At 37.3% G+C, this 23550-nt stretch overlaps 1 protein-coding gene across 3 annotated transcripts in view; it reads right to left on the reverse strand.

Moving 5' to 3' along the window:
• Positions 1-23550, reverse strand: part of SATB2 (SATB homeobox 2) — a 200054-nt gene that overhangs the window by 71647 nt on the left and 104857 nt on the right. For all 3 annotated transcript variants that reach the window (XM_078329134.1, XM_035305234.3, XM_002749606.6), the window contains exon 7: positions 6043-6515. In XM_078329134.1, the coding sequence (XP_078185260.1) occupies positions 6043-6515 (473 nt within the window). The remainder of the gene's footprint in view (positions 1-6042; positions 6516-23550) is intronic.

Consider the following 23550-nt stretch of genomic DNA (forward strand, 5'->3'; position numbering starts at 1 on the left):
GGAGAGCCCTTTAATGGAAGAGCCTAATAGGAGACTTAAAACTTTCAGAAGTAAAACCAGGGGAGGGGTGGGGGTGGGAGAGCATCAAAAACCGAGCAGGAATGTCATCTGTCTGAGCCTCCTCTAGTGTATAATCATCCATCTCACTTTGTGGCCACAGGTTAAAGTGCTTAGAAATATATCACAGGATTGCCCTAATATTAATGGCGAGGTCAGAAATTGCCTTATCACTTTCACCTTACTGTTTTCACTGGGTCTCATTTGCCATAAAAGTCTTTAGAGACAGAGAAAGCAGAGCTAATCTTATCTTCAAAAGACTAGTGAAAAAAAAAAAAGAGTGGTGATATTCAGAATGTATTTTATAAAAGATCATAATGACCACCCTGATGGAACAGACAGGACACAAGGCTCTGCCATACTGTGTCTAGAAACACATGAGTCCCAGGCCCGTTGTGAAGATCCCATATCCTGGCATTGCACGACCTCTAACGTGCTGTATCTCCAGCCCAGAACAAGTGACTCAATTTTATGTTCTTAGTTTAGACAGTATGTGTTTTTGTTAGCAAATCAAAAGAGAAATGTAAGGATTAAAAAAAAGCAATAAAAAAATAAAATCATATTAGCAGAAGGCTGTCTATTTTTGACTCCAGCAGATGCCATGACATTGTCATAAAGTGTGGACAGGGCATCATGTTATCAAACAAATACATTTTATGTTCTTAAAAGACATATTTATTAAAATAAAAATAAACTAAAAAGAAGCTCTCGAAAATATGGCTCTATTCTCTTAATTATGTTATTTTACATAATCAAATGATATGGTGACAATGAATCAGCCATAACAAGGTAATGAATAGTTTCTCTTTGGAGAACCGACATTTGAAATGTTATTTATTATGAATTTAAGTTTTTCATCTGGAAGTCTTAAGAAAAACTGGGAAGTTATTCTTTTTTAACAGTTCCAGCTTTATTTGTAAATGTTTGCATATTATTTTATACATACTTGCACACAGACACAGACACACACACACATACACACATTAGATTTGTTCTTAGTATAATCACGAAGTACAAATCCAGGAACACAAAATATAAGGTGACAGAAAGCATTAAAATGCTTTTTATTGAATGATAATATATGAATAATAGAAATCATGAACTATTTCTGGAAAATATTCAATTGACTGAGGATATGCTACAATGTTTATTTTTGTTTATTCTAGTTGGCAAGTTATTATATCATCCATAAATGTCTGACTTCACTCAAAAAAGTCTAAACATTTGGAAAATCTATGGTTGGTTTCATGGGGCATAATATACCATATTTTCCATTTAACAATGCTGCTGGTAAAACCAGCTGCCCAGTCCTGCTGTTAGTGACTACAGTACATACAGCAAAAAACAATCTGCCTGCTGACCTCCTGCTTAAGTTCAAACTATGTCATTCTGTCAATACCATCTACCTTGATTAGGTTGGGCTTTATACACAACAGGTTATGATCCCAGAGGGATGAAAAGCTTTTCCAAATTAAAAGCAGAATTTTAAAAGGAAATACTCATACATTCCTATGCAGTTTCCATTTGATATCCTCAAGGCTGGCCCATGAACTCAAGCTCATGTTGATTGAAAGTGAATGTTTCTTTCTGGGTGTAGCCATCTTACAAATTTAATGGCAGGAGGAAAATAATAAAATGTGTTCCATGCTTCAATTAGACCTTTTATAACTTGGCACTTCAAAGATGGCAATGCCAAAGAAAAATCATTAATCCATAAAAATAGACAAAAAAGATTATATGGGAGAAGACAGACCTCCAGGAGTCTAGGGCCTTGGCAAAGTATATCCTCTCACCAATACGGTCTGTCTTTTATTTTACCTCATTGTGAGTTTTCTCTCAGGCTTCATGCTACTTGGATAAAATGTATACTGTGTTTGCTTCTAAAATTCAAAGTAATACAACCATGCCTTCAATTTTATCCTTAGCCAAAGGAGCTGTATACATAATTAGGCAATAAAACGTTGGCTAGCCATGAAATGCCTATTCATGCACATGAATGAGAGATGAAAGAACACACACACACACACACACACACACACACACACACAGAGAGAGAGAGAGAGAGAGAGAGATTGAAAGAGAGAGAGAGCGATAATTGCAAAATACAGAGCCAAAAGATAGACCCTTCCAATTTTTAATTTGCAGTAGTATGCAACAGACTTACTCAAAAGGATCAGAGCCTTTCATAACTCCAGTCCAGATAACTACGGACACACAAATATTGCCTGAGTACTTTGAATCACAAGAGAAAATGGAGGAGTGATGTCTGGAACATGTGAGAGTCTGTCAGGACCTCTGAACTCATTCTCAAGTGATATTAACAGACTCTTTCAATATTAGAATGTATAAATTAGCTAAGAGTCAAGGGAGCAAGAGATTTCACCTCTCTTGGTCTCCTGCCATACCTAAAATGTCAGCACCAAACCTCAAACAATCCCACTGTGTTTCTTCCTTGCTCACAGTCCTGCAGTTTCAATGCTGCAGAAGACCGTTACCAAACCACAATGATTGGTACCATCCCTAGTTCATGCTGTGAGGCCCCAAACTACCTCCTAAATCCTGTGATCTCAAATTGACCCCCATCACATCCAAACTGCCCACCCACTTCTGGCCTCCCTTTCAACATCAAATTTTGGGAAGTACTTACTCCTGCATCCTCAACAGCTAATCACTCCTTAACTCCTGAATTCTAACTCCTGTCCTCATCATTCCAATGAAATTACACTCTAAACTTTGCCAGTCTTCTTCCGACCAACTGCCAAATCTCATGACATGGTTTTAAGCCTCTTTCTCTTAACTTCTTAGCTTTCCACTACTGTGTCCCTATTCTTCCATCTCTACCTGTCCCCATCTCCTTTCTTCTGTCTTTCTTTCCTGGGGCTACTGCTGCTGCTGGTGGTGGTGGCAATAGCGGTGGATTCTCCCCTTCCATACCCTGACTCTACCATTTCCTGTCCCAGACCCTGTGACACAATTTCTAACCTCTTTCTCTAGCACTGGTAACAATCCCTAGTGCCAAACTCATATTTTCAATGACTGTTGCACATTTTCACTTAAGAAGTCGGCCAGAAAAAAAAAAAAAAAAAAAAAAAAAAAAGAAGTTGGCCAGCACTTCAATATCAAAATAACCCAATCTAAAATGATGGCTTTAACCTTACTCCAACCACTCTTTCCATGTCTTCCTCAATTCTCTTCATAATTATACCTTTATTCTTAGTCATTGGGATTGAAGCTCGGTGTCAGCTCTACTCCTCTCTTTATCCATTCATATACTTTCTGACAATTTTATTTCCAAAATGTTTCTTCTCTGTACCCTGCCCACCAGCCTAGTTCAAGACCTCCATACATTTCAGCTGGATACTTGCAGTAGCCTCCTGAATCATATTTTTACCCTCTTGCTATCAACCCTCTGTAAGATCTAATTCAGATGGTTGAGTACGGCACATTCCAACATAAGACCTTAGATGGTTTCCACTGCCTGTTAAAGTTCAGAGCTCTTGTCATGGCACTCAAGACCCTTTTCAATCTGTGAGCTTCCTTTTACATTTTATTATCTACCTTTCTTATCAACTACCAACTATACTTGCATTTTTTATACTTGCAAATTGATAACAACTCTTTGCATGAAAATATAACGAATATCTTTACACCAAAATTAGAAGTTTTTCCCATGAAAAAGTAGAAAATATATAATGAGAGATAACCACAACTTGCCACATGAGGCCAGTAGGAAAATCCCAACCATTAACAAAAACTCATTTTTCAAGGTCTCATTAATCATAGGACAATTTCAAGACTAATAAAAATTTAAATTGCCTACATAACAGAAATACATTTCAATTCAACCAGAGACCCAACACACTTTTAAATAGAGAAAAAAAGTATTAACTGACTTAAAAACACTGTCTATTTAACTCATGTAGCATTGCTTAAAGAGTATCTACAAAATTCTTACCTCAATGTTTTCTTGCAAAAGAAGTGGACACCAAAAGTACACAGACTCTCTTTAACAATGAACCATTGATAAACATATAATATTTATAACCAGTGTAAGATCTCACTTAGGTGCATTTTTTGAGCATTAACTTGCATTAGGCAATCCAATTTACCGACGTTTATCAGATTTCTTTCCAGTGAGAGTTTTCACTTAACTTTTTTTTTTGAGACGGAGTCTTGCTCTGTAGCCCAGCCTGGAGTGTAGTGGCACAATCTAGGCTCACTGCAACCTCCACCTCCTTGGGTCAAGTGATTCTTCCCTGCTTCACCCTGCTGAGTAGCTAAGACTACAGGCACGCACAACCACTCCCAGCTAGTTGTTTTGTTTTGTTTTGTTTTGTTTTAGTAGAGATGGGGTTTCACCATGTTGGCCAGGCTGGTCTTGAACTCCTGACCTCAAGTGATCTCCCTACCTCAGCCTCCCAAAGTGCTGGGACTACAGACATGAGCCACCATGCCCAGCCTCTTAACTCCTGAAATAATCATTAAATTTGGAAACATTCTTGCATCTTCCAAACTACTGGAGTTTCGATCCAGCATGCTTTCTTATATTTGTAAGGTCCATCTATAGTGCATGTTATCATGTGTCTGTGAACAGGTATCAGATAAATGAAGGCATTCCTACATTCTGTACATTCATAGGGTTTTTCTGAGAAATGAGTTGTTTTATGTCTTCAAATTATTCCTGCATTTTTTAACTCAACATTTTTCCTATGAATTTCTTTAGCTTAAAATAATACTCTTCTTCATCTTTGGCTGCTGTACTTTATTTATTCTTCAAGGTCTAATCCCTTGACAACCTAATACTCTAGTGTGCTGTTTACATAAGTGCTTGCCCATTATCTTTTTCCCTCTTTGCATCTACACAGAGCTTAGCTTCCTGCCTTGCATTTACCAGGTGCTGAACCTTTAACCTACTGTTTTCTTGAAGGCTTACCATATTCATTCTCCTGGAAGTATTCCTCACCTCCAGCTCGCCATGAACCTCCACCACAATCATTGCTTATACTCTCCCACATTACTCATCACACTTCACATTTTATTCTAGTTATCTGGTTACACGGTTTCACCACTAGATCACCAGCTCCCTGAGGTTATGCACATTTGCTTTGTTCTTACTCATATAAGGGCTAGGTAAGTGTTTCTCAACATGTGGCCCCAGACCAGTGTCATCAGCCTCACCTGGGGTTTTGTTAGAGATATTCATTTCTGAATCCAATCTCACACTTACTCAATCAGAAACTATGGGACAAGGCCCAGCACTCTGTTTTCATAGCTCTCCAGGTGATTCTGATGTACACTCCAGTTTAAGAATTACTGGAGGAAAAGAACGTCTTACATATAAGCACCCTCGATAAAATAAGACGTACATGAATTAACTGTTTATGTTTTCAATACTTAATGTTATATTGGCGTATAATTCTCTCAAACATTAAAAATAAAAGTAAGCTATCCATTATCATTTTATTAATATCTCAAACCTAACTTGTATGTTTTGAAGAATTTTTATAAATTTTTAAATAAAACTTGACTTATATAATTATAAAATATAATTTTATTCCTATTATAAAGTTCAAAACCAAGGGAAAAAATAGATTGTCTGGGTATGCATAGGTTTATAACTTGTTTTAAAAGGAAACCAGCAAGAGAGTGATAATCACAAAATTCAAGATCAGAGTTACATCTGGGAACAATAAATGGAGAGGATGAGAGAGTACATACCCAAGTCATTAGTAACATTTGGGGTCCTGAGCTGCATGTTGGGTTCAAAGATGTCTATATTATTAAAATTAATCAATTAGTTAATTAATTAATCAGGGTCATGCATTGATCAATAGTGATAGCATTTCATGAACTAAAGATTATTAATTAATCTAATTATATGTGCTGAGATCCATAAAACTTTTTAAAGAGATAAAAATAATTACAACCTATCTCAATTCTGTCCCTGGTATTATTGTTAATTACAGTGTTCAATGCTAATTGTACCTGTGTGCGGTTGAATGCCACTCTTGCAAAGACAGCTTGGGACACACTGGCCCTCTTCAGCTCATCTCTGACTTGCTGGTAGATATCTGGAGAGACTTCCACAGAAGAGTTGGTTGGCTCTGGCTTAACTGCTCTGGGGATGGGTGGATGGTTCAGGAACTGCTGGTTGATGGCTTGAGGATGCTGGTGAGCCAGAAGCCGGCTAACGGCAATCTGTTGGTTTATCAGATGGGCCATGGCTATTTGTTGCCTTACAAGTTGTGGACTGAGCTGGGGAGAAAGAAGACCAGGGCTCATGATGGGCTGTAATGCGGGCACTTGGTTTCTGATTGGAGTACTGTGGTGGATTTGGCTGTGAGGAGACTGTTCGTTGGTTTTCCCCAGGGATGCCAGCTGGTTCATATTTGGTAAATGCATTGGACGCTGGCCCAGAACACAATAGTCTGAAAGGTTTTCTCGTTCCACTCTTTCCACTGTTAAGAGATAACAATGATAATTCATCATTATTTTCATTGGTACAATTTATTGCTAATATTGTAGAACTGAATTATCGAACTTTTGGTATGTTAATAATATAAACATTTTTCAACCAATGATGGAAGTTCCAGCATAAAAGTGATATTTTTTCCTGCCAAGTGTTACAATAGATTTTTTCATGGAACATATGAAAGTAAAAATATCTGCAACTTCAATTTGTTAAAATTCTTAAAAGTAAGCATTTCATTAAATATCCAAGACAGAAACCAATGACTATTCTAAACCTTCTTGGATCCCCAAGCCCTATCAACCCCCCAATCACCCTTTGTTATAAGAGCACTAGCTGTTCTTAGCTTCTGTAGCATGCAGTTAATAGTTATCAGGAAATGACAAGGACAACATCTCCTGCCAAATTAAGTGCTACCTTCTAGTAAAAATCTCACATAGATATTATCATACAACTATGGAAATGTCCTTTAAAAAATGTCTACCACATAGTATATCCATTTATTGACTCATTTGCTTTTTGATACAAATGTTTCTTTAATGTTTGATATTTTAAACATTGTGATATACACTCAGATAAGAAAAAAAATCACAAAATTAATAACATCACCTCAACTTGCCATTAAATGAAGTTCTCCCCTCTCCAGGTTATCTGCTTTATTACATTACATTGCACTTTAATAAAGATTTAAAGAATAACCTTGAAAGGGAAAAAAAAGTATCATACATGTAAAAGCATAAGGCAAGTATTTTTCTTTCCCTAAGATAATGTCTCAGGAAAGACAGAGTCACCTCATAGCCAAATCTCTATCCAAGTCTCTGTATTACTCTGTCATGAAAAACAAAACTCGGTTTAGAGAAAAGAAATAGGGCTGAAAGAATCCCATCATTATTAGTTTTAAATGCTTATATAGGTATAATATAATCTAACAAGATATCCTTTTGAAAGCAAAAATTCCATATACATTTTGTAATTATTTCTTATAATTGCAAATGCTGGATATGATTACGCAAAAGTCCATTAAAGATAACTTTAAGAAGCTAGAGATCAAACATATTCACCTACAGAGCACATTAAAAAAAATTGCCCCCCTATTATGCAAAGGGCACATGTGGTTTGGCATATAGTTAACAGTGACAGAATCACGTTTTTATCAAAAAACAATGAGTCTCGGAAAATTTAGGCAGAAATAATGTGTGCTGGACAACTGCATGAGATGACTCAAAACAGGGGAGTTGGTGATGTCAGGCACTGGTGCCAAACCACATGTGAAGCATCTGAATAAAATCAATGAACTGTAAGGGTGAAAAAAAGTAATATTTCTAAATTAATACTTTATGTAATATGTGATTTTAAAAATGTATGTGTGGAAGTAAATGAATATATTAAAATGTGGGTAGATATTTAACTATTTCATATCTATGTCTACAAGTTTTAGGCATGCAAAGTATCTCACTGAGAAAGCACGTGAACAGGCAAGTCTTGGTATCACCTTATATTTAGACATGTACAGTGCTTTTTCCTGCTTTTTTTAAAAAAAAATCTGAGTTCAGCCAGGGGCAGTTGAACTCACACCTGTAATCCCAGCATTTTAGGACACTGAGGCAGGTGGATCACCTGAGGTTAGGAGTTCGAAGTCAGTCTGACCAACATAGCAAAACCCCATTTCTACTAAAAATACAAAAATTAGCCAGGCACGACAGTATGCACCTGTAATCCCAGATATTTGGGAGGCTGAGTCAGGAGAATCACTTGTTGCAGGGAGTGTCTAGATTGCACCACTGCACTCCAGCCTGGGTGATAGAGTGAGACTTAGTCTCAAAAAAAAAAAAAAAACAAAAACCTGAATTCTTGCTTAACATTCCTAAAAACTCCCAAATAAGTCAAGAGTTTACTTCAACTTATGTTAGGGCTCAATTTCTAACTTAATCCTTACACTGTTTGTTTGTTTTTGAGACAGTTTCACTCTTGTTGCCCAGGCTGTAGTGCAATGGCTCCATCTCAGCTCACTGCAGTCTCCACCTCCCAGATTCAAGTGGTTCTCCTGTTTCAGCCTCCCAGGTCACTGGGATTACTGACATGTGTCACCATGCCCAGCTAATATTTTTGTATTTTTAGTAGAGACGGGGTTTCACCATGTTGGCCAGGCTGGTCTTGAACTCATGGCCTCAGGTGATCCATCCGCCTTGGCTTCCCAAAATGCTGGGATTACAGGCATGAGCTACTGCACCCAGCCTAACCCTTACAATGTAATGTATTTGTTTTACATGTCACCTTTCCTTTATAAGATTCAAGATAAATTATTTTACTCATCTTCTAAAGGTGATTAGAAGATGAGTAAATTATTGTATTAATTAAACTTTGAAGTATATAGTCTTCAAACCAAGCAAATGGAGCTATCAGATAACATAATCTAACAGTTTCCATAGAACAAGAATTGCCATCATAATTTCCTCACTGAAAAGAAAAAGGTAAAGAGACCAGGAACTGCTTCCAAAGTAAAATCTTACAGACAAATGTTTGGTTTCAGTTAAATACTTGATTCACTTTTGCTTGTTTATTTGATTTTAATTCAGTCAAAGTAAAGGTAAATTCAGATATTAAATAATGTTTTCAGGTACTTAATAAGCAAATATTTTATCTATTTCATTTTTTTTGTGGGGGGAGGGGTTTGAGACTGAGTCTCACTCTGTCACCCAAGATGGAGTACAGTGATATGATCTCCGCTCACTGCAACCTCTGTCTCCTGGGTTCAAGTGATTCTCATGCTTCAGCCTACTGAGTAACCGGGATCACAGGCATGCGCCACCACCACACCCAACTGATTTTTGTATTTTTAGTAGAGATGGGGTTTCACCCATGTTGGCTGGGCTAGTCTCAAACTCCTGACCTCAGGTGATCCAACCGCCTTGGCCTCCCTAAGTGCTGGGATTATAGGCGTAAACCACTGTGCCCAGTCATCTATTTCATTTTCTACTTAAAATTCATCCTCCTATAAAATGCTTTCTTTGAAAAAAAATGTTAATTTTCCAAAGTTCAGGTATTTTCATTTTTCAACAATTTAATTACATTTGAGTGAGTTTACTTTCTTGAGATATATCTAAATCACATAATTAAAAAACACTTCATTCCTAGATCTAGTCAAAATCATGTACACAATTAAGCGTAAACATCAGAGCTCTCTGACACCTATACAAATTGGTGCAATAAGAGTCTGAATAATGTCAGTCCCTATTCTTTAAGGTTATATATAATCACTATCCTTCTGAGCATCCAGGTAGATCCTTCTAAATTCTTATAGTTAAGAAGAGTAACTATGGAAGTATCTTGTAGAGAAATAGCAGCATACTACATCCATAGTAACTCCATGAAGTACTAACTACCTAGTAAACGTTAATGAAGAAATTGCAAATGCAAATATACCTACCTGTTCAAGTAGATAACAGCCATAAAAGCCAGCTACAGAAGAACTAGGTGGAGGAGAGAAAGTCTATCTATTTCAAAGGTAGCAACCACTATCTTACCTCAGCCAGTTTCTGTCTAATTTTTTTGTTTGTTTTGAGATGCAGTTTCGCTCTGTTGCTCAAGCGATTCTCCTGCCTCAGCCCACCAAGTAGTTGGGACTACAGGCGCGCACCAACTTGCCCAGCTAATTTTTGTATTTTTAGTGAAGACAGAGTGTTACCATGTTGGCCAGGATGGTCTTGATCTCTTGACCTCCTGATCTGCCTGCCTCGGCATCCTAAAGTGCTGAGATTACAAGCATGAGCCACTGCACCTGACCTCTAGCTTTCTTATATTGCTGTTTCTTTAGATTTTTTTTTTTTTTTTTGAGACGGAGTCTCCCTCCGTCGCCAGGCTGGAGTGCAGTGACTTGATCTCAGCTCACTGCAACCTCTACCTCCCGGGTTCAAGATATTCTCCTGCCTCAGCCTCCTGGGTAGCTGAGACTACGGGTGCACACCACCATGCCCAGCTAATTTTTTTGTATTTTTAGTAGAGATAGGGTTTCACCATGCTGGCCAGGATGGTCTCCATCTCTTGACCTCGTCATCTACCCACCTCAGCCTCCCAAAGTGCTGGGATTACAGACGTGAACCACTGTACCTGGCCCAATTAGATTTTTTTTCAAGAAAACATAAAGTCTGGATTTTACATGGTATCTCCTAATTTTTAAGTATTAGCAACTAATTCTACTTCAGAAGGCAACAAAAGCCAAACAAAACATTTCTAAAAACTAGATCTGCCCATGACCTGTGAGACTAGTCACCCTTTATGTTTTTCATTCCCTAACAGCTCTACCAATAAAAGCCAAGTTCTTTACTCCCAAGGATAAAAAAATTATCATCCCTACTTTAAGAATGCCTAAGGATCAAATGCTCATCAAAAGGTTGCATCTCCAATGACCGAGACAGAACACAATTTCAAAAACCATTTACACAGGTTTTGTCTTTTTTTTTTTTTTTTTTTGAGACAGAGTCTCACTCCATTATTCAGGATGGAGTGTAGTGGTGCGATCTCATCTCACTGCAACCTCTGCCTCCCAGGTTCAAGTCATTCTTGTGCCTCAGCCTCCTGAGTAGTTGGGATTACAAGCATGTGCCACTGTGCCTAGCTAATTTTTGTATTTTTAGTAGAGATGAGGGTTTCACCATGTTGGCCAGGCTCGTCTCCAACTCCTGACCTCAAGTGATCCACTTTCTTCAGCCTCCTGAAGTGCTGGGATTACAGGCATGAGCCACTGTGTCTGGCTAACTTTGCCTAAATTGAGAACATTTTAATTTAGTTCTTACTGCCACTGTCATAAAAATAATATCAGAATAATGTTATAAGCCTCTTAAGTCACTGCAAGTGAAGTACAGATGCTTAAAAAAGAGGGAGCATCAGGATGTGCCAGACTGCAGTGGGAAGTTGAGCCTGAGCTTTATTTCTTTTTCTCTTTCTTTCCTCCCTCTCTTCCTACCTTCCTCTCTTTCTCTTCTTTCCTTTCGTCTCTCCCTTCCTTTACCTTCTTTCTTTTAAATTAATGTGAAAGGAAGCACAATGTCTGAAACACAGACATAAGAGCAGTGCCTGGTTTTGTGTTCTTGCTTTTTCACAGTGTAATGGAAAGCATCATGTTAAGTCTGTCTGAAACTAAACAAGACCAAAAAGAACACCTTGGCCCTAAGGGTCATCTTATCTTTGCAGTATTTAGCAGATCAGAAATCCTGGAAAAAAAGGCCAGGCTCAGGCCTGTATTTGGGAGGCTGAGGTGGGCGAAACACAAGGTCAGGAGTTCAAGACCAGTCTGGCCAACAGGGTAAAACCCCGCTCTACTAAAGATATAAAAACTAGCTAGGCGTGGTGGTGGGCACCTGTAATCCCAGCTACTAGGGAGGCTGAGGCAGGAGAATCACTTGAACCTGGGAGGTAGAGGTTGCAATGAGCTGAGACCGTGCCTTGCACTGCAGCCTGGGTGACAGAGCAAGACTAAGACTCCATGTCAAAAAAAAAGAAAAAAAAGAAAAAAAAATCCTGGAAAAAAATGAAGGATAAAAGGCAGTGCTGTCTCTGACGGTGAAAGCAATGTTCACATTCACAATAGAAAATATTCTGATAAAGGCAATATGCTTACTTATTAAAGAAAGAGTAAAAACAACTGTCTGGGCATGCCTATAATCCCATCACTTTGGAAGGCCGAGGAGGGCGGATCACTTGAGGTCAGAAGTTAGAGACCAGCCTGGCCAACATGGTGAAACCTGGTCTCTATTAAAAATACAAAAATTAGCCAAATGTAGTGGGTCACACCTGTAATCCCAGCTACTTAGGTGGCTGAGGCAGGAGAATCACTTGAATCTGAGAGGGAGAGGTTGCAATGAGTTGAGATCTTGCCACTGTACTCCAGCCTGGGGAACAGTGAGACTCTGTTTGAAAACTAATTAACTAACTAAACAAACAAACAAAAACCTCACAACTGCTCCCAGGGCTCTGAATAAGAGCTGCAATTTAATTCACAGTGAACTTGATTCTACTGTGGCTGAAGCTGTGAAGGTAAGTACTGCAGAGGGAATTGCCTCTAGCTTCCAATATAAGTCCCCAAACAGGATACAGTTTAAGGAACCGTCAAGGCAAAGAGGGCTCAAATGCTTCTATGTTCAGTAGCTGTGAGACTTCTGGGAACTATTCCAACATCTGGGGAAGGGTGCCAGTCCTGGGACCTTCCAGATAAACAGTTCAGATCTGGAGTCTGCTCAGGTCTCTGGGACACTCAGAGTTCTAAGAGGATCTTGCAGATTCCTTCAAGCTTCCTAGGACTGAGTGAAAACTGCAAGAAATGGCCAACCATTATCAAACCACCCTCTAAGCTTCTGGGATTCCATTTACCTCTAAAGTAGGTAGGGCCTTTGTAGCCCTGTATCATAATTTCAGAAACTCCTAAAACCTCAGCAAGTTCACAGAAATGATGCTCTAACCAAGAGCACCCTATGACCATTAGCTATCCAGATGCTCACAACTGCTGCCTGTCACTGGTTGTTCATAGAAAAGAAAGTTACCCTCCTCCCTCAGGAATTTACCTGCATAACAATTAAAACGTATTTGGTCCAAAAATCTTGTTTTATTTAACACACCTTTTATGGTACATTTAGGAAGCCAAGCATTTGTTTTAAATATTATAAATCCTGACATATATTTATATATTTTAGGTTGTTACAAGAACATTTTCAATACTCAAAAAATAAAATAATACACACACATATGAAACTGAACCTTCAAAGGCTTGGGTTGTGACTAGGTGAGTGATCTGGGGATTATCTGTAAAATGGAGAGGATTACCTGTAAAGTGGTCTTAAAGTAACCTTCCACGTTACTTACCTGAGAGCATCTTTCAAAGTACCGTTTTAAAACAATTCTCTTTCTCAGAATACTTGTTTCTGCTCTTTATTCTTCAGCAGGAATTTAAGACTGCCCTTAGACATCTCTGTGAAACTCCCCATTACAAGAAAAATAGTTGTTTATACAGTGGCAATAGCAGTAGTAATTACAGTATTGCTCTTGCAAGTTTATCAACACTGCTAAAAGGATAGATAATATTTCTAGAGCTATTATTCTAGTATTTTCATGCAAACCTTAACACAGATGCTTTTGTGAAATAGCCCCTGGGGTTTGTCCATAGTTATAATGGGTAGAAAGCAATGAATTGGGTAAAAGGCTTTGCACTGAGAAATTTCCAGAATCTCAGGCCTATGGATTTTTCTTTAAGCCATTAAGATGCTTATGCAAATGAAAATGGATTAGGATGAATGAGTGCTAATGGATTCCTTAATAAGATAACACTCTAGTATTCCCCAGAACCTCTCCTAGAAAGCCTGGGTAAAAGAACATAAGCCAAAAAAAAAAAAAAAAAAAAGTAAGAAAGAAAAGAAGATGGCAGAATTTCTCTATGACTCCTTCAACCTCGGAAAGTAATTCTACAAATGGAAGTGATTCTATAAACGTAAAAAAGGACATAGGCTTGCTTTTGGCACTCCTAGTAAAAAAAGCTGCCAATCAAATCAACAATTTCAAATTGGTACCCAAACATTGGAGCACAGAATAAAGATACTCGAGCATATGAATACCTTAAATTTACAAACCTCTTCTCCAGGTTCCCTGCTCCCTGACCTCATGCTCTAAAACTTTAGAGACCAATTTTAAAGATAATGATCTTGTCTAATACCAGGGAAATTTAAAAATGTGTTCTAGGTCAAATAACTGTCCAAATGCAGATAAATATTTAGAAATATTCAAAAATGATTATGGCTGCTGGCTCTGGCCTCGTAATAAGAAATAATAAACCACATGGCCAATGAAAACTAGCTTTTTCCTTTTTCTGTGCATAACTCAAAGTCAAGTTCTAGGGCCTAAATGTTTCACATGTATTTTTTAATGGATTTTCCTTTAAAAAATATATTTATTATAAGTGTAAGAATTTTTATATTTTTACTGCTAACATACCTTTTTCAAACTGTATTGACAACTCAGGTAACACCAAGCCCTACCATGTATACAGTGGTTAAAGCACTGAGCTAAATCCTTTACACAACATTATTGTTTAACTCTCACAACAATTCTATGACATGTTTATTAAGATGCCCATTTTATTGAAGCTGAAGCTCAGTCAGCTTCTTTAATGTCATTATTTGGCCGGGCGTGGTGGCTCAAGCCTGTAATCCCAGCACTTTGGGAGGCCGAGGAGGGTGGATCACAAAGTCAAGAGATCGAGACCATCCTGGTCAACATGGTGAAACCCCATCTCTACTAAAAATACAAAAAATTAGCTGGGCATGGTGGCGCGTGCCTGTAATCCCAGCTACTCAGGAGGCTGAGGCAGGAGAATTGCCTGAACCCAGGAGGCGGAGGTTGTGGTGAGCCGAGATCGCGCCATTGCACTCCAGCCTGGATAACAAGAGTGAAACTCCTTCTCAAAAATAATAATAATAATCATGTCATTATTTGACTTTAATGTCTTAATAGTTTGATGTTACAAACCTGTTAAAGGAAGACCCTGAATTCAAACCTATGTCTTCAGGACCCTGCAGCCTGTATTCCACTGCTTAAGGTAAACCACCCAGTTTAGGGCATGTGATTATTAATAGTTTTAGGGTTTGGGTCAGGAGCAATCAACTTTCTTACTGGTAAGTTTCACTTTGTATTTGCATGTGTGCGTGCACAAGTGCACACGGCACACATATGTGACATATAGGATGGATGAGTCATTAAGAGCTCAACCTGAGCCTCCACTGTATGCTTTGTATAACGCAGACTGAAAAGACTGTCAATTCAAAAAGTGATAAAATCACTGATTCCTCAACAGTTGAATCCGCTAATCACTTAAATAGAATTATTTACATTAAAATTCATATAATAAATGTAACAAACATTTATTTATCAACTATTATGTGCCAAGAATGAGGGCAGCCCCTAGAGATACAGTACTGAATAATCTTAACTTTAAAAAAACTCAATCAATATATTTGCTTCAGACAATTTAATCGTCTGCTACACATAGATGGGCCCATAACATCTGTCTATGATTTAAAGTGCATTTCTATTGGATGCTAAAAGATAGCTCCTGTAACTTCATGTTTTGTCAATTTACTAGCAATTCATTCTAGTCATCTGTAAGATATATATATATATCTTAATATATATGTTAATATATATATAAATATATATATATTTAATAAAATGGGCATCTTAATAAACATGTCATAGAATTATTGTGAGAGTTAAACAATAATATATATATATGTGTGTGTCTTATATATATGTCTTACACTATATATATAGTGATTATATTTATTTTTATAAATCCCCTCCCTTTATCTTATTTTTCTTGAGGCCAAGCTTTTGTCCCAAAATGAGTGTCATCAGCATGGATTCCACCTGACTGATGAAAGACATGAATAACACAACAGAGAGCTTTTGCAAGTACCCTATAAATTCTGTAAATAGAAAGTATTTCTTTGAAACAAGTACACAAGAAATGAAATGGGGTATGCACACTCACGTAACATGATAACCTTGAGAATCTTGGGGAATCAAAAATTCATATATAATTGAACTATATGAAATTGGTGATATGTAATAATTTTAACCTATAAAAATGGCAATTCCATATGCTTCCACCTGATACTTATTTTTTCTACTTTCACTAATCTGGGCTACATATTAATTCTCAATAAACTCATTGTCCACCAAAAGTCTTTCATTGGGTTAACTTCTTTTTAAAAGGTAAACATAACACTAATTTCCCCCAACAAACCAGAATAGCATGCCATCCGCCAACACTGAGTAAGCCCAGACGCTGAAAATACCTCTGGTTTATTCTCTCCTAGGTAATAACTGAAGGTGTATGGTTAATTTATTATACAAAAAAAAAAAAAAATTCTGTTAATACAAACATGGGCTTGATTGCAGTAGCCAAAGCTAATATGTTGTATCTCTCAGATATAAATCCCATACCATTAAAACAAACAAAACTATTACCAGAAGAGTTCACTGAATACAATTTTTAAAAATTATTAGGAGCTTGAAAGAGCTGGAGTTAAAAAAAAAAAAAAAGAAAAGAAAAACTAGCTACCAAACCCAAAGATTTTCTTTTCCTTTAAATTTGTTTAAGAGAATTTGTCTCTGGGTTGAGAACTTGCTTGCTAAGTCGCTGCCTAGAGCAAGATACTCAGAGCCAACTTGTTAACTCCTAATAAAACAGCCCATAAGCAAAGTCTACCAGCCAGCATTGTGATAATACCATATGACTGGTTTTCTTAGGTGTATTTTCCCCTTATTATCAACTTCCTTTTTCCATCATATTAACCTCCACAGAAACATATATATCCACCATAAAGTAACTCAAATGTAGACACCTCTTGTTTCTTTGGTAATAAAAGCTCCTAGGACCCATTATGTTCCATGGAAAAAGTGAGCATTATCCGCCTTTCCTAGACTACACCCTCTGCACCAGAACACTATTGTCCTTTTTGGTTTCAAACAATGCTTTATCACAGTTTGATGTCACTGATCATTTCAAGTATTCCTATAATGTTCTATATAAGTTATAGCTGCTTATATCTAATCATATCTTTATTTTTATCTAAAACTATAATTTCTAAGGTGAATTCAGCACATGATAGTAAAAAAAAATCATATTGTTGAAATTTAACATTACTGCTTAGGAAAATTCTGCCTTTGCCAGTTGGCATTCCATGTGTATTAATCCTTTAATTCAAACTACCCAAGAAAAGTTAATCAAGGAAACAATCAATTCATGATTCATTCTTTTCCTCTGACCAGTCTCTGTGATTTTTATAGGACTTGAATGTTTTAGGACATTATACTAAGGAAAATACTCAATAAACTAGCTAAGAAAACCTCAAAGGTATTTATCTTAGGCTACACAAATGGTCTCTAATTTGTACTTTATAAAGGTATTACTGTCCCATTCAACTGAATTGACTATTGTTAAGTCTTTAGCTCAATAACTAGTAGAAAAATAGAATGATTCTAACCAATTACTAATTTTCTAAGGACATCTGCAATATGAATTAAACAAGCAAAGATTTTCTTTCTTTTTTCTCTCAGTTGAAAGATCAGGTAGCAAATATGATTAGTGCCCCATATGATATATGTAAAAATAAAACTGCTCTAAGTACATATATTCAAATAAGTTCATGTATATTATATCCAATTCTATTAATATTTACTAAGTATTTACAGTGTTTAAGGGACCATGCTCTCAGGACTCTGGGGAGGACAGAAAATAAATATGTTCTCATGTTCCCAAAACCTCCACCTCTGAAGAGCTTTTGGCCCAGAAGAGGGATGAGTCAAAAATCAAAATTACCAATGTACACACAATTTAGAAAGGTGATAGCCTAAAAGGCCAAATGTTAGAACTCATAGTCCGATTTGTTTTCTAAGTAATTATAGATTCACGTCCATTCCCTTGGGAATTCAGGACTCCAAGGTCAAATAATCTCAAATTCTTGCAAAGGGGAGAATGAAAGCCATTCATCAGTCAGGCGAGTAGTTAAATAACTGTCTCCCATTAGACAATGTGATTGAAGTCCTAGCATCTTACATAGCATTTATAGTTAAGTACGAAGCACCTTAGGAGCTAAAGTGCTTTTTAGCTTTGAACTTTGTAATCGACTGAGGAAAATCAGGTAATAAATAATCTTTATTTAACTTATCAAGAAACCAACAGAGTTCTCTGATTTTAACTTACTGGTCTCCCAATAGAAGAGGATATTCCCACAATCATCCGATTTTAAATAAGCTGGGCATTTCGTGGTCAACACACAAAAACACTCATTTCACACTTCTGTAGATTCATTGTCAACCACCATCACATGTACCTTCATTTTTGAGTTTTTTATTTTGTTTCTGGACAGGACAAGTGGAAATCTGAAGCTAGGAGTAATCTAAAGCACACTCTCTCTCCTTGTTCCCCAGACATGGTCTGTCCAGAACCTATTGCAGGTATTCTCACCACAAAGCCCCATCCTAACCATTCTCTCCTTCACTGCTAGAAGGTCATGCCAGCCCAGCCCCACACTTCATGCCATGAGCTGCCCATCCTCACTGTCCACTACATTTCCAGAATCTTCCTCCTTATGCCTCTCCTTGACCTTCTCCCAGGTTCTGAAGAAAACATCACTATTTCTCTTTCTTTCAAATGGGACAATATCATCTGTGCCTCAGATCCATTCCCTACCTCCTTGCTGGTGGACTCTTGTTTATCACTCCTCTTCCTCTTCAAAACTGCTGGCTCCATTCTCTTTCTGCTAATTACACTTGGCTGTCATGCTTCAGTTAGCCACTTTTAGACTCTTTCCTCTCATGTCCTTGCCACTCCTCACTTAGTAGATGCACAGACTTGCCCTGTTCTCACACTGCAGAGACAGCTCCTTCCAATGTCATTAGGCTATCCTTTCTGCCAAAGCCAAGAGCCTCCAATTTCCTCTCCTCTCCCCTGCCCCTCCACTGCACCCTTGATAACACTTCCCCACTGATAACTCATCTTTCCTTGGCTTCCCTTGACACCTCACTCTGTATAGTTGCATCTTCTTAACTCCTGACCCTTTTCCTCTAAAAGCTTCCAGCCCTCTCCTGCTCTTGCTCTCCTCTTTAAGGAATGTTCCTTTGGTACCATTTCAACTGTCCTCCAATAATGTAGCCTGAAAATTTATTCGCCATCTGTCCTTTAGTCATCTGGTTCTACATCTCAAACAGCCTAATGGATATTTCTACCTAGTTGTCAATTTTCACTGGGTATCAGCAATTTCATCTCCACTGTTATTGTCTTATTTCTGTCACAAGCATCAGGAGTCACTTAAACTCAAAACCTAGATTCTGCTTGCATGTCTCTTTCTCATTCCCATACCCCTATTCACTCTCACCAAGTCTCATGGCTCTTTTCTGCTTGAACCTCTTGCATCGGTGGCTTCCTGTCTTTCTCACTCCTGCCACTCAAAGCCAGGGTCTCATTTCCCTCACCACTCCACTTCCATCAATTACTGCAACAGATTCGATTTTGCCTACTTCTACCAGGTGTACACACCTATCTTCCCCCTCCCACCCACCTCCCTTCCTGCCATACACCTACTACTCACATCCTCATACAGCTTCAGATGGTGTCTACAGGAATCATTCTTAAAACCACCATGTTCAACATGTCACTCTCTTGCTGAAAAACCTTCAAGTATCCCCAAAATACCTCAACTGGGCTTTCAAAGACCGCTAAGGTGTATTCTCTACCTTCTCATCCTTATTTTTCACTGTTATAACACATATGATCTTCCAGCCAGATCCCAACCATTTTTCCTTTTTTTTTTTTTTTTTTTCTTTTTTGTTAGACAAGAGTCTTACTCTGTCACCCAGACTGGAGTGCAGTGGGGCAATCTCAGCTCACTGCCACTGCAACCTCCACCTCCCAGATTCAAGCAATTCTCCTGCCTCAGCCTCCCAAGCAGCTAAGATTACAGGTGCATGCCACCATGCCTCGCTTATTTTTTGTATTTTTAGTAGAGACAGAGTTTCACTGTATAAGTCAGGACAGTCTCGATTTCCTGACCTTGTGATCTGCCCACCTTGGCCTCCCAAAGTGCTGGGATTACAAACGTAAGCCACGGCACCCAGCCAGGTCCCAATCATTTCTACCAACATTTGGTGTCATTACCCTCCCTATATCCAGGATTTTCTACCTTTGCCTTTTCACTGATCAAAAGCTTAGCCATTCTGAGCACCTGTTATATTATAGTATCAGGATAAATGTAATGCCATTCTAGACATACTGGACAGCCACTTGGTAATTTTCTACCTCTTCATCTGTACTTATGAACATGCAGTTGCCCGAAACATTCCTCCTTCTCTTTTCCTCCTTGATGCAAAACTCTACTTGTCCTTAAGGTATAATTCATGCACTGCTTCTCCCTAAGCACCCACCACCCACTCCATGTCAAACCTAGCAAGAAGAGTGTATGGACCTTCCTCTATGCTAACACCACACTAGTTTACATTACTACTATATATTTGCCAGATCCATTTATACAGCTGCTTCTCCTGCTAGGTTGAGGGCAACACAACTAGAGGTAGGAAGCACATCTTATGTGTGTATGGACATTTCTCACGGCTTCTAGCACTGACTATGGCTTGTAGCAGAAGCGTTCACTAATCATTTAGTTAAAATTATTTATTTAATTATGACTACAATTATCTCATGAGGAAGGACAAGTTAATGCTCTCCACTGTATTCCCACCCCTTAGAATTCCACCAGTTATTATATGTAAAATAGAAGCTAAAATTTGTTTTTGAATGACAAGATAAGTATTATATTATGAATTAAGTGTTTTGTATAGATTGTAGGCTTTTAGAAATCAGGAGCTATGTTTTATGCTTCTTCTAAAGAGTAGGTACATGATGGCTGGATGGATGAATAGATGCATGAGAAGTAGGGAAGGCAAAAGGAAAGTAGATAACTTTTCCCTTTGCGTCCTTTTTTAATGTCTATCTAAAATAACATCATAAATAATATAAATATGAGTAGATTGCAAGTTCATTTCTTTTAATCTACAAACTACATCACTAACAAACAAATGTTTTTACATCTTTAAACATTTATGAATAAGTATATTCGGTCCAGCAATTACAGTACAGCTGGAATGAGCTTCTTAAGATCCATGCAAGGAATTAGCCTATATCTAAGCTGAAAGCTCAAGACATTCCCATGCACCATTTTTCCCCTTAAACTACCAATAAGCTTTCCATTGGAGGGCCAAGCAAGCATAGGTGATCTATGCCTACTATCAGTGACTATCACAATGAAAATGTGCAAGGTTCTTCCATGCGTTGGAAAACTGGTGAGATGGAAAATAGTTGATAGCAGAGGTGAATGTTTCTATTTCCATGAATCCAATATATGCGACAACATGAGTAGAATTGGAGAACACTGTGTTAAGCAAAATAAATCAAGCACAGAAGGACAAATGCTGCATGTTCTCACTTATATATGGAATCTAAAACAATTTAATTCATAGAAGTAGAGAGTAGAATGGTGTTTAACAGAGACTCGGAGGTGGGAGCAATGAGATGATAATCAAGTGGATAAAGTCTCAGTGAGGAGAAACAAGTTTGATTTTTTTTTGAGCTCTACAGTACAGAATGGTGACTATAGCTAATAATTGAGTACTGTGTATTTTAATATCATAGAGTAAGTCTCAGATGTTCTTATCACAAAAATGTCAAATATTTGGGGTGATGAATAGATTAATTCACTTGATTTAATCATTTCACATTGTATTAAAAATCATAACATCATTTTGTACCCCATAAATATGTACAGCTATAATTTGTCAGTATAAAATACATAAATATGTATACAATATTCGAAGGATTTTATGCTGCCATTACTTTCAACAAGATACAACATAGGGCAGACAAACTTCCTTGCAGAACATTTCATTCAGATCCGAAGCTGAAAGCAAATTTCTTTCATGACAGAAAAATTAGGTAGACAAAAGTAAGTTACTTCTACCTCATCAGAGTTAAACAACAGCAGAGGCAGAAAGACCTGGAGTTGATTAAAGGCATTGTCCTGACCACTGATACCACCATGGCTAAGCAAGGGCTGCCTTATGGAACCAGGTCAGGGGACACTGATTTCTCTATTCAACTCCAAGGCACCACTTTGTAAATGACACAATCATTTTCGAGTACAAGAGGTGCTTTAAATGTGGTAACATTATATCATTTCAACTATAATGATCATAATTACTTATTTCTTTTAATCACAACCCACTTAACCACTTTAGTACAAAGGACTAGTTCAAGGAGTTTAATTTTCATTCAACATCTAATCTTTGTGTTTACCGAAACCCTTCATGGGCTTTGTTTACTGTCTGCCTGCTGGCCTGGACGTTTGATCTTGCAAGACTAGATCAGACAGGGTCAGATAAAATACTGATTACTAGAATAAACCAGGCTTGCGGAAGTAACACTGGTTTTTAAAATCTTCTTTTCTCCCAGATTTTTAGTATCTGGTAAAATAAGTTCAAATAAACAAATAAAATTAAGACAACTAACAATCAGGGGGTTCTTGGGCAATGACTGAGAAAAGAAAAGTGATGTGGATAATTTTGCACTCTGGCCAAAATACAGGATTTGGTTAGGTCCATTCATTCTAATGGTATTATTTTATGACATAAATAATTTTATAATAGCCACCAGTATTTGTTTAAACTTTCAATGACACTTCAATTCTTGAGGCATACTAAATAACTGTCATTGACCTCATCAAAGGTGACTACTTATTTTGCTTTTGGTACCAGATGAAAAAATACTTTAAATATAAAATTATTTTCCTGTAACTTATTAATTAGAACACATTTAAAATATGTAAAAGATTCTTTTTTAAGGCTTTTTCTTATTTTTATTATATCCCCTGCAAAAGTAGATTGCCATGAGAGTAAAACTAATGATGGTACTATGTATATGATTGCCACTTTGTTTCATAAAAATGATAAGGAAAGTTCACATCTCAGGATCAGCCAAAAAAAAGAGTTGGGTAAAAACATATATATACATATATTAAAATGTGTAGAACTTATGAAAAAAAATTACTTGGGTAAATTCCTCATAATCCTAAGACCTTAAAAATAATTTTGGAATAGTATAAATGTTTCTAGGTGTCTATGGATTCTCCTCACTCCTAAACATTAAAAAATTATTAATATTGGTCTTTTTTTTTTGCTTTTAGATAAAATGTACATTTTTTTTTCTTATACTTGGAAGCTTATGAGCTCTACATTGTAAAATCTGGACCAGATGCAATTATAGTATGCTGTGATCAGCAATTTTAAAAAATGCTGCCTAAACCAACCTACCACCCTTCCCTACCCACCCACTCCATTTTCTTCAATGTCAAGTACTCCTGTGAAACAGATTCATGGTCCTAGACCTTGAAACCAGAGTATACACACTGTCTCCCTATCTATCCTGAAGT

Source organism: Callithrix jacchus, chromosome 6 (genome assembly GCF_049354715.1).
Source record: "Callithrix jacchus isolate 240 chromosome 6, calJac240_pri, whole genome shotgun sequence".
Taxonomy (NCBI): Eukaryota; Metazoa; Chordata; class Mammalia; order Primates; family Cebidae; genus Callithrix; species Callithrix jacchus.